We start from the raw sequence: 16178 nt of genomic DNA, 5'->3' as shown, positions 1-16178 counted from the left end.
GTCTAGTTGTGCTACAAAAGACAAGTGATACATGTAAAAATCAAAGACAAGTGCTCATAAAATAAGCATGTGACATCTTTTCTTCCAGCAATTTGCAGTAAAAAGCAAGTGTATTACTCTGTCATCCAGTTCCCATACATTTGCCCCCATACATTTGCAAGATAGGCAGATACCAGTTGACCAATACTCCAATAGAAGTACTCCTATCAAGAAGTCTCCATGATTCAATTAATAATCCATTGCGTTTCAAGTATGAGACCAGTCTATTAGCCTGTGAAGTTTTCCCACTGCCACCTAATTCTTTTTATTTAATGAGAGAACCTCTTGAATTATACTATTTCATCTAATCATCTTAATTTGCCTGAATGAACTCAATATTGGACAATAATAAAAGATCTCAAGTCGTTGTAGATGTCCTGCAACTTGAAAGTTCTACAAGAAAATAACCATCCGATCATATCATTATTGCTCTAGAATCTATAAAGTGGTATGCATCATATAAGGAGAACATGATGGAATGTAAATGGTATAATATGTGAAAGAACTCGAACCCTTCTATCACCTATATACAAAAGTTCACATCTCCATAGACAAATATTTTAATGGCGTGATAAAATTCACTCTAAACCAGGTAAAGTCACATGGTATCTATTTCATACTATTGGTAGGTAAAAGATATGGTTTCCTTGACCAACACAAGTCCTGCAAGCAACATGTATGAAACATATCCATTGTTAATGTTGTAAACTTCAACTCATGGGAGGATAAAAAGAATACAAAAAATGTCAGCCAGAAATTTGTGATTGAAATAAAATATGAATTCAATAATTAGATACCTCAAGAATCTAGTTGGCATTGCTGTGGGCTGTGGCAGATGGCAAGTCATGTTATTTAAAGGGAGTGTTGTAGTATGTATCATCCTCTTCCCCGTACAATCCACAGGATAACATATCTAGGGAAAAGGCAAATCATTCTCCATACAGGTAAATCTAGGAAGGCATATCCAATTTATATAATCTACCATCAGCATACGTTCCCGTGAGGAAACATTTGTTCCTAATTTGCAATACTATGGAAGCAAGGAAATACAATCTTTGTTAGTGAAATTCTTCCAACGAGAAAATCAAGTAGCCATGGAAAAGCTAAATCGCAATACAAGAAATGGAAATGATAGCTGGATTAAATTGAATTTCAAGACGATATTTTGAATGATTATCTACCAGGACAAAAATAAGATAAAATAAAAATGATCTGCTACGTGTTCATAACAGAGACATCTATTCAGAATTCATCTAGAAAATAAAGGAAAGCGTACCTTCCTGAGGACTAGGATTAGAACTTAGGGAGATGGGTAGAATGGGTGCATCTGTCCCCCGTCGCCAACAGCGGTTGATGGACAATGAGAATTGTGATGGAGAAGGTTGAGGTCGTTTGGAGTCTTCGAGACAATGGTGGTCCGGTGATGGCTGAAACTGGATCTCACCGTCTCGGGACTCACCGCCGTCACCGTTGTCGCCTATGGATTTACTGCAGAGTGGATTGTAGATCCTAGATCGCCGAAGTTTTATCGAAAATCCGAATGCGTCGGGTTCTAGAGAGATTGGGGCAGCGCCTCGTCGGAGAAAGAAGGCCGGCGATAAGGTTTATGCCGATCCACACGATCCGTCAGCTTCATGAAGTAGAGTTGTTTATTTTTATAAAAGGGGATCTAATCTAAACATGTTTCTATGGAAATCGGATCCCTGTTACATCGGATAAATATGACCGTTCGATCTGGTGCTCCTCCAATTTCGATCGTCCACTTGAATCGCCTACGTACGCTATGCGTCTTCGAATTCCTTCCATAATCTTCCACGCGTCGACGTCAACTCTCTTCGCCTCGGCTTCCATAAGAACTCGCCTCATCTCTTCTGATCTCGTGCCAACCCTCTCGTATTTTTGATTAGGGTTTGCGCCTCGCCGACATAGGGCTCATCAGTTATCTCACCATCCATGGCGACCTCGTCGGTGCAGATCCATGTACTAGGCTCCTCCTCCGGCGCCTTCCCCTCTTCTAAGTTGCCGTTCTCCCGCTTTCCTGCTTCTTCCAATTCCCTCTTCTTCGGCCTCCGCCGACCGACTGGAGTTCGACTCGCTTCAGGGCGTCCGGCTCATGGGACTGGATATAGGCCTTTGCAGGTGGTATGCGAGAAGGTGGTTGGGATCGATCTCGGCACCACTAACTCGGCCGTCGCCGCCATGGAGGGAGGTAAGCCGACTATAGTGACCAACTCTGAGGGTCAGCGAACGACTCCCTCAGTGGTGGCCTACTCGAGGAACGGAGATAGGTTGGTGGGGCAGATTGCCAAGCGCCAGGCAGTTGTCAACCCCGAAAACACATTTTTTTCAGTGAAGAGGTTCATTGGACGGAAGATGTCGGAAGTGGACGAAGAGTCGAAGCAAGTCTCTTATCGGGTCTTGAGAGATGAGAATGGAAATGTCAAGCTTGATTGCCCTGCCATCGGAAAACAGTTTGCTGCTGAAGAGATCTCAGCTCAGGTGATTTATTATGCCCTGTTTTGAAGAATTATTTGAATGTTGTCTTTCATGTGAACTATTAGTTAAAAAAAAAAAAGGTTGTAACTCGTTTGTAATGTAGGGATCCTTTGAAAGGATCATACACGTCAAATTATCAAAATGTTGATCATTGAATGAATCTCACCATCTTTGCAAGTATTAGCGATTAAAATAATGGCTACATAATTGCTGATGGTGCTAGCTTAGATTAGGCTTTCATTTGTTATTTTGGCCTTTATTATTGAAGTCTCTCCTTTTTTTTTACCCTTTCTCAGGTTTTAAGAAAGCTCGTGGATGATGCATCCAAGTTTTTGAATGATAAGGTTACAAAAGCCGTGGTTACTGTTCCCGCTTACTTCAATGACTCTCAAAGGACAGCTACAAAGGATGCTGGGCGTATTGCTGGTTTAGAGGTCCTTCGTATCATTAATGAGCCAACAGCTGCATCATTGGCTTATGGATTTGAAAAGAAGAACAATGAAACTATCCTGGTATTTGATTTGGGTGGTGGCACTTTCGATGTTTCAGGTAACTTGGCTTATTCAAGTCTATCTTATTCTCTGTTGTTTGTCTAATTTCATCTTCAGGAATTCGTTTATATTTTTCTCATGGCATTTTAGTCTTGTACTTCAGTATTGGCTTATTAGTGGCGTGCACATATTTTGACTACTTAAAGCGATTCTGAGAACCTCTTGAAAACCTCACTTTTCATGATAAAGATGAAAAAAAACTATTAGAATTTCAGACTCTACTCATTAATATCTGTATGTTTATTATTTCTCATGATATGAATCAATTAACAAGTTATTGAAGCTTGTTCATCCGTCCAGTTTCACCTTGCCAGTGCGATGTCATTGTCCTCAACTTACTATACTAGTTTATTTTAGTTAGTCCAAATCTGAAATGTATTATTCAGTAACTATTGTATGGAAGTGTAGGATTTCGCTGTTACTTTTTTTTTTTGTGAAAGTTGATTATGGTAACCTACAAATGAAAAGGATAACTTCTTTAAAGTTGTGTATGTGATAATTTGGCTAAACAATAGCATAGGCATAGCACCTGTTGGGTGATTACAAAGGTATTGAAGAAAGAATACATGAGTTCAATGGCGGTTGAATGTGTTACAAGCATGCTTGTTGTGAGAAGATACTGAATCTTTGTCTCATTTGGTATTGGAGTTTCTGTTTTCCATACTATGGAGTTTGATAAGAGGTATATCAAATCCACGATTTGACATTCGTGGTTCATGTGATTTGAGGGATTATCATCATCACCAAGTTGCATTTCTCTCAACCTGATTGGATGAATTTTACCCCTTTATTGAGCTATATGCCAAGCTATATCCTAAATATCAAATCAGTTAATTCATTTTTAGTATATTGACTGATTGCATTTTATTTGTTTTTTCTTTACCTCTGATATCTCCACTCCATTTGGATAAGTCTTTTTACAACAAAATCATTTGGTTGTCTTGAACATGTTCAAAGCATTGAAATTTATGTTATGCCATTTTATCACCTTTTAGAGCTATAAATAACTGCTCTTGTATATTAGCATTATTATTGTGTTTTTGTAATAACTCCACACATTTTCATTGATGCTACATGTGTTGCCTATTTGAGACATTTGATGATATTTAAAATCCTGTGTAGGGTGGATTGTGTTATTAATTTCCTATGACACAAATGGAAACAGAAAAAAAAATCCTAGGAATGTGATTCATATCAATCAAATTGACAAAAATGTGAAATTGATAGGGTCCTTTCTGACACATTTCCTATTCAGTGTAATTCATGAACCAATCATTCCAAGTTTTGGAAAAATGAGATGCTTTTTTTTATCACCAAAATTGTATCTGCAGTCATGCAAATTGGTTGTGGACCTAATATCACCAACATCCACTACTGTGCTTACATTATTGTTCTTTTCATGTAAAATAGTTTGGTTATCATTTCATTCTTCCCCAATGGTGATCATGTTTCTTGCTGTCTATGTGATTCATGCATCTTTTCCCACTTCTCAGTTTATCCTAACATCAGTTTACCCCAATCCATTGCAGTTCTAGAGGTTGGAGATGGTGTTTTTGAGGTGCTTTCAACATCTGGGGACACACATCTTGGTGGTGACGATTTTGACAAGGTTGGTTTTCCAACACGAAAAACTTTGCATTTGTTCTTCACACATTCATGAATGACCTTGTTTTTTTTACATATATTTCAAAACGAATCTCATACTTCTTGCCATTTGCCTACTTATAAAGTTATAATATGATGTGGTTGCTTTACCTCTATTCATTTGATATCTGCTAATATATATATTTTTTCAGACCATCGTTTGAGATGTGCCCAGTTATAAATATTTCATCCAGTAGTTTTTTGCTACCTTCTATGCTAGGAACATCGCTATCCTATTTGATGCTTAGAAATTCTATCTTCAAAAGTGTTTATACTGCATTAGTACTACCCACATGGTTCCTAATAATGAAATGTATCAAAGTGTATATATTTGTTTTGAACATAATAAAAAAATATGGCATTATCCCAAGAGCAAAAATTTGAAACTTGTTTTTATTTACTCCAAATACTACTACTAATGATAATATCCTTTTCCCATGCGGATGCACTTGGGAGGGATTTGAATTTGGTAAACATCATTTAGAAAAACAGACAAAAATGAGATAATGAGAAATTGGCGAAGTTAAAAAGTAAGCAAATCTCGTTTCTTTTCTTTTTTCATAATGCAAAGGAAACTTAGTCTAGTTGATGGCATTAGGTCATCTGGATGCTTCTTGTGGGAACTTTACCCTCTAATCCTTGTGGAAGCCAGTGGACATGCTCATTTTATAATGTAAACATTAACAATAATTCTCAATCCTATCTAGGCAAATGAGACCATTTAGTTGCATGCCTGTTTTATTGTTACACATATGACTTTATACAAGTATATAATGCTCCACATCATAAACAAGAAATGGAAGGTGACCAGCTTTTCTACATTAGGCCATGTATATCGTACAATGTTTTAGGATAGGATATCACAATTGACTCTTTTGTCCTTTAGTCTCGACTTTCAAGTCCTTGAGGAAGGATATCTTGTTTCCTATGGAACTTTGTCTGCATCTAATTGCACAAATCTTTAAACTGTTTAACTTTTATTACTTCCTTTGTATAACACTACTAGTTATCCCTTGGAAAAGTTGGCGTCGTTGATGACCAAATGCTCTATTATAGTCACAGTCAAGCATATTCAGACTCTTCTGGTTCTTGTAATTATACGTCTCTGCTCTTCTTTTATTAGTACTGAACTGGCACATTCTAGTAGCCTGTTCTTGTTAAATTTAATTTAACTATTTTTTAGTCGTTCACTGTACTGCTTTGGGAATATGCGTTTGTGTTTTGGCGCATAAAGTTTTGATGTCATGTATTTTTATAGAATGGCATAGGCAACATTGGATCAGAATCTTCCACATAGCAGTTGGCACTTGCCAACTTTTATTTTGAATTTGTGAACCATAGATGCATCTTGAGATAAATATGTTTGCCAATAGGGATTTATGAATTATCATTAACTGACCATATTTGTCTTGATTATTTGAGATTGACTATAAGAATTTTATTCCTCTAATGAGTTCTATACATGATCATATCACTATTCTACTAGTTTGTAAATTAATCAAATTATATCTTTATATTGACTAATAATTTCTCTGTCCTCTCTCTATTGCCTAAAACTTTCACTTTAAGAAATTCAACTCTTATAACTATAGAATTTTTAGTAATTTTTGGACATATTAATACCATCCTAACATATTTTCTCTCCTTTAATTGTCTAATTGAAGCTACATTTAATTGCTCTTGATTATTGGTAAGTTTTTTTAATCCATTCTATTAAGTATACACTCATCTTAGCTTTCTCATTTCTACTACATTAATATATTATGTTCTACATTCTAACAACAAAACACTTTAGTCCGTGAGATATGGTCCTTATAGCCTTTTTTTCCCTTCTTTTTTTATGTGGTGTGGTGATTTGGAGTGAGTGAGTGAGTGAGGGAGGGGGCATGACAAGACTCCAAAAGCCTGACCTCATCTCTCATTGTTTATCATATTGATATCTCCTTTTTGTGGAAAAATAAATTCATGATATCTAAAGCTCTTAGGATTTGTCAATTCATCTTTAACTATTCCATTAATTCTTTTCCTGTTGCTAAGATTACATCTCCAAACCTTTAATTTCGAAGGTTTCTCTGAAGCATGATTCATGACAATTCATTGATTTTGATGGTCATTTTCAATGTTTCTTAGTACTAAAGTAAAAGTTGTGTTGATCAGAGAATTGTTGACTGGCTTGCTGCTGACTTCAAGAGAGATGAAGGAATTGATCTTTTGAAAGACAAACAAGCCCTTCAGAGATTAACTGAAACTGCTGAAAAGGCTAAGATGGAGTTGTCCTCCTTGACTCAAACAAACATTAGGTGAGTTTCTGTTGCTTCTACTTTATTATTACTGTCTAGATACACCCTTCCAATCTGAATGTGATCTTGATCTTTTGCTAGTTTACCTTTTATCACGGCGACTGCTGATGGTCCCAAACATATAGAGACAACAATTACAAGAGCCAAATTTGAGGAACTTTGTTCAGATCTTCTTGACAGGTTTGTCAAATCTTTATTACTCGATGTCAATATATAGCAAGGCAATTTAAATACACTAAAGCTTCTTTCAGATTCTTATGATAGAAGAGGACAAATTATTATACTTAAGATATCTGGTAGTTCTGTGTTTGGTAACATATTTGCATGTTTCATTTCTGTTTTCAATTGATAGTTTGATACTTAATATCTTCTCTTATACTTGCATTCGTGTCTTATAGGCTAAGAACCCCTGTTAATAATGCATTGAAAGATGCAAAACTCTCATTTAAGGATTTAGATGAGGTAATCCTTGTTGGTGGGTCAACTCGTATCCCAGCAGTTCAGGAACTTGTGAAAAAGATGACTGGGAAGGATCCTAATGTCACTGTCAATCCTGATGAGGTTGTTGCTCTTGGTGCTGCAGTGCAGGTCTGGATTAGAAAACCATTATATTTGACCATGCAAATTTGTATCATATCTACTTTTAGCAATAATTGTTTTTTTAATTAAGCGTGATTGTTTGAAAATAAAAAGAGGACATAAAAGATTGATTAACATCTCATGAACAGAAACGATAAATATATATACTAATGAAGATTGATGACTTGGTGGCATAAAATAAGACTTCACTCATTGTTTTTTGCACGTGTATTTTGCAGGCAGGAGTATTGTCTGGGGATGTCAGTGATATTGTGCTTCTTGATGTCACACCGTTGTCCATTGGTTTGGAGACATTGGGTGGGGTCATGACAAAGATTATTCCTAGGAACACAACATTGCCAACATCCAAATCAGAAGTCTTCTCTACAGCAGCAGATGGTCAGACAAGCGTTGAGATAAATGTTCTTCAGGGAGAAAGAGAGTTTGTGCGAGACAACAAGTCGCTCGGCAGTTTCCGTCTTGATGGGATTCCTCCAGCACCACGAGGGGTTCCACAAATCGAAGTCAAGTTTGACATCGATGCCAATGGAATCCTGTCTGTCACTGCTGTGGACAAGGGCACTGGAAAGAAACAAGATATCACCATTACTGGGGCTAGTACTTTACCTAGTGACGAGGTGGGATAAGCTTTTCTCTTACGTTTTAACCTTTTCTTATCATGCTTTGTATATTATGGAGATTTATTTTGATCAAGAGGAATGATCTAAATCTGTTTCCATACTTATTTTCTAGTGTTTATTTCCAGTTGACTTGATTCTCGAACTTAATTCTTCAATCTCAACTATGTGAATGTATACAGGTGGAAAGAATGGTTAATGAAGCTGAGAAGTTTGCCAAAGAAGACAAGGAGAAGAGGGATGCCATTGACACAAAGAACCAGTCTGAGTCTGTTATTTACCAGACTGAGAAACAACTCAAGGATCTTGAAGAGAAGGTGCCTGCTGCGGTCAAGGAGAAGGTTGATGCAAAGCTCAAGGATCTCAAAGATGCAGTTGCAAACGAATCAACACAGGGTATGAAGGATGCAATGGCTGCTCTGAACCAGGAGGTGATGCAGCTTGGTCAGTCACTATACAACCAACCAGGTGCGGCTGGTGCTGGTCCAGCTCCTGGAGCTGATGCTGATTCCGCAGGAACATCGTCCAATGGAGCTGATAATGATGATGTGATCGATGCCGACTTCACAGATAGCAAGTAAAGGTTGATCCAGATATATCAGAAGCTCAATGGATCAATGGATTTTGGTTACTATAATTCAAATTTTTACCGTCCATGAGGTACATATACGTGCATTAAAAAGGTTGACTATGCTCCAGCAAATTTCCTGCTGGTGCATTCCCTGCAAATTATTTAATTCGGAAGAGCATCTTTAGGAAACACTTGGGTTATTTGGCAACAGAATCTGTGGGGGTTGAGCAAATCATATGCACTTGATACATCGCATTGATTGAAATTATTCTTCTTTTGATAGGAAATGTTGCATACTACTCTTGACGTACTTTTAATTTGTTTCAAATTTGATATTTAGTAATGTATCGAAATCAAATTCCTTCCGTTGAGGTTTAATTTTCTTTAATGGATGAATAGCAGGAAAGAAACAAAATAAGGTAAGGAAAATTTTACCACATTTTTGCGTGTTCATTTCTCTCACCATCTAATGCATTGAGGTTTAATTTTCTTTAATGGATCGAACGACCTTTTCTGTCAAACATGGTATCGAACTAGGCAGTTGTCAGAATATAGTTTCTTCCTTGATGCTGTCAATAAAGAGAAATCGAAAGTTCAAACTCGAATTAGCTATTTGATCCTGATCATATAGGATAAATTAAACTTGGCCTAGAAACTACAAACTTCTTTAGCATCCACAAGTATAAGAATGCAAAGACGAGGCTAAAATGTTAAATATAACTGCATTGTGAATGGCAATGCATTTGTATTTATTTACGTCTGACTTCATTAACCATCAATATATGTGTTCGCCATTTCGGTTTCCAAGGCATGATTTCTGTGGCTAGGGCTGTAAACAAGCCGAGCCGAACTTTGAGGTGTTCAAGCTTGTTTGATAAGATAATCGAGTCGAGCCGAGCCGAGCTTAAAATGAATCAAGCTTTTGAAATGAGTGTTCAAGTTTGGCTTGGTTTATTTTTTATAAGCTTGAGCTTGTTTGAAGCTTGGCTTGAGCTTGGTTCGTTTAGATGTTATCAAACTCTCAATTCGAGCTTGGCTTGAGCTTGGTTTGAGTTTGGTTCGTTTAGATGTTATCAAGCTCTCAATTCAAGCTTGTTTGATTGTTTGAAACTTTTAATTGTTTGATTGGTTATTAAGATTGATAATTTAAATTTATTTATTTATTTTATTTTATTTAATTATTTATTTAGGATATTGAAAAGAGTTTTATTAATAAATATAGTTCGTGAACAATGTTCACGAACGTTATTCACGAACGTTAACGAGCTGAACACATATGTGTTCAAGCTTGTTTGTTTAATTAATCTTATGTATATTGAACGAACATAAACAAGTTCTTACCAAGCCGAACACCAAGCTTGTTCACGAATGCTTGGTTCATTTACAGCCCTATCCGTGGCTCTTGTATAGATTAGGAATCATAAGCCTCCACCAAACTTTAAGAATGTAAAAATATTTTGACATAGTAATAAATTTATAGTTAATTATTTTTAGATATTTGTTTCCTCATTTCAGCAAGTAAAATTAGACCGTCTGTATAGTTGAGCTCTAGATACCTTAGCCCATAGGATAAATCCAATTCACTTAGTATGGTTGACATTTCCAATCCAGGTTTCTTGAGCTGCAGTAGAAAGAGCAAAGAAAATTGGGATAGGAAGAACATGACACCATACAAAACAATCTACACTTAATCTGGGCTAAAAGGCCGAGAAATGTATCATACAAAACAATCTAGAATCTCCAAAAGCAGGAGCAAGCAAAATACTCCCAAGTATTACATAGAACAGTTTGCTGAAATTACTTTCAAGATATGGCACACCTACAAATACACTGATCTTGCAGTTCTAGATGATGTTTATTCATAGGAACACCGCCTAGAGACGAGGTATTAGTCTCTATTATATGGTATTCTTTTGATTTTTTGGCGTACAGAAGGAAGAGTTTGAATAGAAACATATATATTAAAATAACAGATTTATTCTTAAATAATGATTCCTCAACATGAAATCAAAAGTTTGAACGTGACATAAGTGGTACAATCTATGAAATAGTTATCGCAATGCAAGGCCCTGCAAATGACTTTATATATGCCTAAGAATCATATTGAAATTACTGTTAGTTTCATATACAGGGCCTCTGATGGTTGCAAGCAAATGAGGAATTCATTTCTCGCTTTCTTTTGACCTTGCACATTAACAATGATAAATTCAGATAAAATATACTATTCTAAGTTAATTTGTAGAAACTAAATAAAATAATGAAAGTTAACTAAGACAACAATTGAGCAAGAAACTGAGATATGGTAAAAGTATCAACTATACAACACTACTCAATATAGACTTCTACAGATACAGTCTAAATCTAAGTGTCATCGAATAATTGAGGTGCTTTAACCAGAGACTAATTAACAGGAGCTTATAAAAAGATCATTGAGGATACAGAGGAAAACTAAAATTAAAATGGCACACATTTGAAGATATCCCCAGGAACATCCTTAAATTGAACATCAATTTCAGCTTTCCTTTCCTGCTGTTCACAGCTTTTTATGATTAATAAGTGTCAGTGACTTATAAAGGAACAAATATTCAGAAAATCTTGTTCCAATATCTTGCCATGAAATTAGATGGCTACTGCGGCAATGGTAAGACTATCAGTGAAGTCAGCATCTGCTCCCTTGACTATATGTGAAGTCAACATCGATCACATTTATCAGCTTCCTTAGAAGATGATCAAATTATCGTCACATCATCGGCATCAGCATCAGTTCCCTTGGGAGACAATCTGTGAAGTCATCATCTTTATCAGCTCCTTGGAAGTTGATCACATCATCAATGTCACTTTTCTTGGAAGATGTTCCTGCAGAATCATTATTACCTCCTTTCGAAGATGTTCACTATTAGCTCCCTTCGAAGATGTTCCTGCGGAATCGGCTTCAGCTCCAGCCTCCAGGAGCTGCATCACCTCCTGGTTAAGCGCAGCCATTGCTTCCTTCCTAGCTTGAGTCGATTCGTTTGCATCTTTGACCTTTGCTTCAGCCTTCTCCCTCACCGTATCAGGCACCTTATCTCCAAGCTCCTTGAGTTGCTTTTCTGTCTGCTAAATCACAGACTCAGACTGGCTCTATGTGTCGATGGCATTCCTCTTCTTGTCCAAAGATTTAGATCATTCCTCTTGATCAGAGAAAGAATCTACATAATATATACGCAGCATGATAAGAAAAAGTTAAATGTAAGAAAAAAATCTTATCCCACCTCGTCACTAGCCCGATATCTCGGTTATTTCCAGTGTTTCCATTGGCATCCTGCCGAGCGATTTGTTATCTAGCACGAACTCTCTTTCTCCCTGAAGAACACTTATTTTTCTCAACACTTGTCTGCTGATGTAGAGACGACTACTGCTTCGGATGTCGGCAATGCTGTGTTCTCCTCGGAAGGTTAGTGAGCTTTCAACCCTCTCGTATTTTTCTATTAATGTTTGCGTACTTGGTTTCAACTGTGCATTTCCAGTTAACTGTGCATTTCCAGTTAATAAGAATGGTTAATGAAGCCGAGAAATTTGCCAAAGAGGACATGGAGAAAAGTAATGCCATTGGCCCAAAGAACCGGTCTGAGTATGTGATTTACTAGACAGAGAAGCAACTCAGGAGCTTGGAGATAAGGTTCCTGCTGCAGTCAAGGAGAAGGTTGAAGCCAAATTGGAGGATCTCAAAGATCAGTTGCAAACGAAGTAACTCAGGGTAGAACCAACCAGGTGCGGGCTGGTGCTGGTCCAGCTCCTGGAGCTGATGCCGATTCCACAGGAAAATCATCAATTCCAAGGGAGCAATACAAGCAATTCGTCTGTTTCTTCTACCTGGTTTATATGGTCCACCTCATGGACTGGGCGAAAATTTTTAATTTTTGTATCCTAAATCCATGAGACTAAATTTCAAGACGATATATTTCTAAAGGTTTGAGCCGGCTTCTTGTTCTTTTCCTTGTCCTTGTCCTTGCTCTTCAATTTTGAACAGTTATCTTTCACATGCTCTTCTTCATTGTAGTGGTAACATCTTACTTTTCTTTTTCTTCTTGTACATTGCACTTGATTAAATTTTTTAGTTTTGAATAACTTTTTCAATTTTCCTATCATGAGTGTAATTTTGTCGTCATAAAGAGAAGATTCAGAATCTTGTTCGTTCATTTTTATTTTTAAGACAATGTTGTGCTTTGGTTTCTTCTTCAAATCTGCACATTTTGTTTTATAGACTTCAAATGTTGAAAATAATTCTTCTAAAGTACTTAATTTTAGATCCTTAGATATATAATAAGCATCTACTAATGATGCTCATTCAGTAGTCTTAGGAAATGCATTAAGCGCGTACTTTAGCGAATCTCGGTTGCTTACCTTTTCTCAGAGATTCGTGAGTCCGATGATAAATTCCTTTATTCTTGAGTGAAAGTGTGCAATGGTTTCTCCTTCTTTTAATTTGATGTTGCTAATCTGGTTTCTGAGCAGATTTCGTCTTACGAGTTTTGCTACAGAGCTTCCTTCGTGTAGTTCTAGCAATTTATCCCAAAGCTCCTTGGGAGACTCATAGACTCCAATCCGGTTGATTTCTTGTGACGATAAGACGTTCAACAAATAGAACTCTACTTTATCGTTTGCCATGAAGTCGGCTTGCTCCTTCGTCCATTGGTATTCTTCTTTGCCCTCAGGTGCTACAAAACTAAATTTTATTATTAAAAGTAATCAAAATCTATCTTAAAGAATACCTCCATCTTTTTTTTCCAGCTTGCGAATTCTCCCTCGAACTTCGATGGATTGATGTTTGGTCCAGTCATCTCTTGTGCTTCATTTAATGGTTAGTCCTCCTTAAGCTGTTGGGCTCTGATACCATTTATTGGTCCCTTGGCAACCAGCTAGAGGGGGTGAATAGCCTGCATAATAAAAATAAACAAAATCCTTTCTCGAACTTTATAACTTTATTTATCTAACACTTGCATTAAAAAAAAAAAAGAGACTGAGAAAAAAAAGACATAAAAGAGTTACTTGGTTTGAAATCAGGAGATTGCTAATCCAAGGAAGTTGAAGCTCTCTAAACAATCTCCTTCAGGCGAAGAAGCATTTTACAATAGTTGAAGCACTCAATTACAGAACAAAACTAAAGAGGAATTAATTACAAGTGGTATTCTGACCTTCTATGACCAAGGCTGTATTTGTAGCTCTAGTTGGGGCGCTTAGAAGTGTTCCAAGCACCTGGAGGGGATAAATTTTTATCCCCGTCGCAACGAAACGCGCCACATCGTGTTTGGATAAAATTGCTAATCCGGACGCCCAGACCAGTAAAGTCAACTTTCAATTGACTTTTTGGTCTGGATCTTCCGCTCCGGTTCCGCTTGCTTGGGTCTGAGTCTTCCGCTCTGGTTCTGCTCGCTTGAGTCCGGGTCTTCCGCTCCAGTTCCACTCACTTGGGTGATTTTGATCATCCGGAATAGGGCTTATCCGAACATATTTTTCGGCCTTCTCGAGCAACCTTCCGTTTCGACTTCTCATCCCTCGGAAATGTCGCACGCCTCCTTCTTGTCCGCTCGCGTACTCTTCCACAGCACCTCGTCCCTCGAATGCACCGAGCCCGTCGGCTCTCTCCCATGTCGTCCATCTCGCTATTTGTGTCTTTCGTTCAACTTCCTATGCTCCTAAGTTCCTGCATACTTAGACATAAAGGTTAAACCACTATAGGACTTAACCTAAGTTGGTTGATCACATCTGTCACGCCCTGGAGGAGTCCCTGTCCGAAGAAATTTCGGCAGCATCTCCCCTGTACGGCGGACAATCTGAAACTTTCTACATATCTACATACCTCAGCCACATGCGACTGGAATAATAGCAGAAATAAAATACAATACACAGACATTCCACGCAGTTTATATAACAAGTAAACGAAAGAATAATACTCTGACTCGAAATCAACCCTACTCCACTACACCCATAAAACACAAATCCGACGATAAGATCAATTTACCTCTTCTGCCGTCTAGGCAGGCATGTAGTAAAAACAAACCCAAACCAAATCTACCGACATCACAAAATACATACATATCCATAACATCAAACAAAACAAATTCAGCATAGTCTATATAAGAAAAACCAAAAGACCAATAACATCCTCTAGGTCTGCAGGGACTAGCAACTGGAACTCTCTCCTGACAGCATCAACCTGGAAAATAACAACAATGGAGGCGGGGTGAGTCCAACACTCAGCAGGTACAACTGATATACAAAGTAGGGAAATAACACCTAGCACTAATCATGCGTACAATCTCCTGATATAAGAAAGATAAAATGCATCCTGAGTAAGCAGGAGAGCATACTAACCAGACACAGTATAAGGCCAAAAGAGTGATATGGAAATCCATGTCAAACATAGATATCCGAACAATACGATATAAATGACACAAACACAGCAATAAATGCATCATGCATATGATGCTAATGATACGCCCTGGTACCCCTGACTCCAACCATCTCACACACAATAGTGAGGCCGAGTGGGTAGAGCTGTGACTCGTCACTGCTCATGATGAGTGACCAAGTGGACGGAATGCTGTTGGAGTACACCTATCCTCCTACCCCAAATCATAAATGGGGGAGCGCAATGCTCTCAACTCCCGGTACACGATGACGGGGAGGAATCCCTGCCGGCTAACACGTTGCATCACACTACCCATGAGCGGACCAACGGAGCCAAACAAAGTCCCTGCTGCAACATCGACCACTAACCCATGAGTGGTGGTGTGTGCAGATCCATGTAACTGGCGATGTGCTCAACAATAATGGAGCGGACTATCGCACAGCATGCAATCATGCAAATGGTGCATGGCACTAACCACAAAATATCCTGAGCTAAACCATGTACATATATATAGAAAGTGCACCATAAGTCAACGAATCAAAACAACGGTACACAGATCAGATAAGGTATACAATTTATGTCCTGAACATGGTGAATCATGGTATATCACTACCCCTACAAGCATGTATAAATAGGTAAAGTATACATGAGATGCAAACCAAGCAACAATCAAGCATGTAACTAGTTTTAGGTAGTGATTAACCGAAACAAACAAGAACATAATTAATGCAACTTGTTAAATTCACTACTATGTATATCAAATGACATAAGTCAAAAGTACCCGCCTCCAATAGGAATGTCCAAATCCGACATCGAGATACTCGTCTCGCGTCAAAGTCCTGTGATATCAATCATACATTTTTATTTAGCTACAAATTAAACGAATAACTAAATAAAAATCCTTAAGAACAATTTAGGGAAAAACCCTAAACCATAATCTCGACCTTCCTAAATTAAATCCAACAATTA

At 37.6% G+C, this 16178-nt stretch overlaps 1 protein-coding gene and 1 long non-coding RNA gene across 2 annotated transcripts; one reads left to right on the top strand and one right to left on the bottom strand.

Annotated features, from left to right (window-relative positions):
- Positions 1-1904: 1904 nt before the first annotated feature.
- Positions 1905-9105, top strand: LOC122048913 (stromal 70 kDa heat shock-related protein, chloroplastic-like). The gene is made up of 8 exons (XM_042610429.1): positions 1905-2538; positions 2832-3084; positions 4616-4695; positions 6888-7030; positions 7112-7210; positions 7429-7618; positions 7849-8247; positions 8430-9105. The coding sequence occupies exons 1-8, from the start codon at positions 1993-1995 to the stop codon at positions 8826-8828; spliced, it is 2109 nt and encodes a 702-aa protein (XP_042466363.1). The 5' UTR covers positions 1905-1992; the 3' UTR covers positions 8829-9105.
- A 2080-nt stretch (positions 9106-11185) lies between these two features.
- On the bottom strand, positions 11186-12251 carry LOC122036825. The gene is made up of 3 exons (XR_006127502.1): positions 12070-12251; positions 11693-12006; positions 11186-11599 (listed from the first exon to the last, which is right to left on the bottom strand). It is a non-coding gene; the product is annotated as an uncharacterized LOC122036825 (long non-coding RNA).
- Positions 12252-16178: the final 3927 nt, after the last annotated feature.

Source organism: Zingiber officinale, chromosome 1B (assembly GCF_018446385.1).
Source record: "Zingiber officinale cultivar Zhangliang chromosome 1B, Zo_v1.1, whole genome shotgun sequence".
Classification (NCBI taxonomy): Eukaryota; Viridiplantae; Streptophyta; class Magnoliopsida; order Zingiberales; family Zingiberaceae; genus Zingiber; species Zingiber officinale.
Note: the sequence above shows the minus strand (reverse complement) of the source record. Positions and strands in the feature narration are given on the sequence as shown.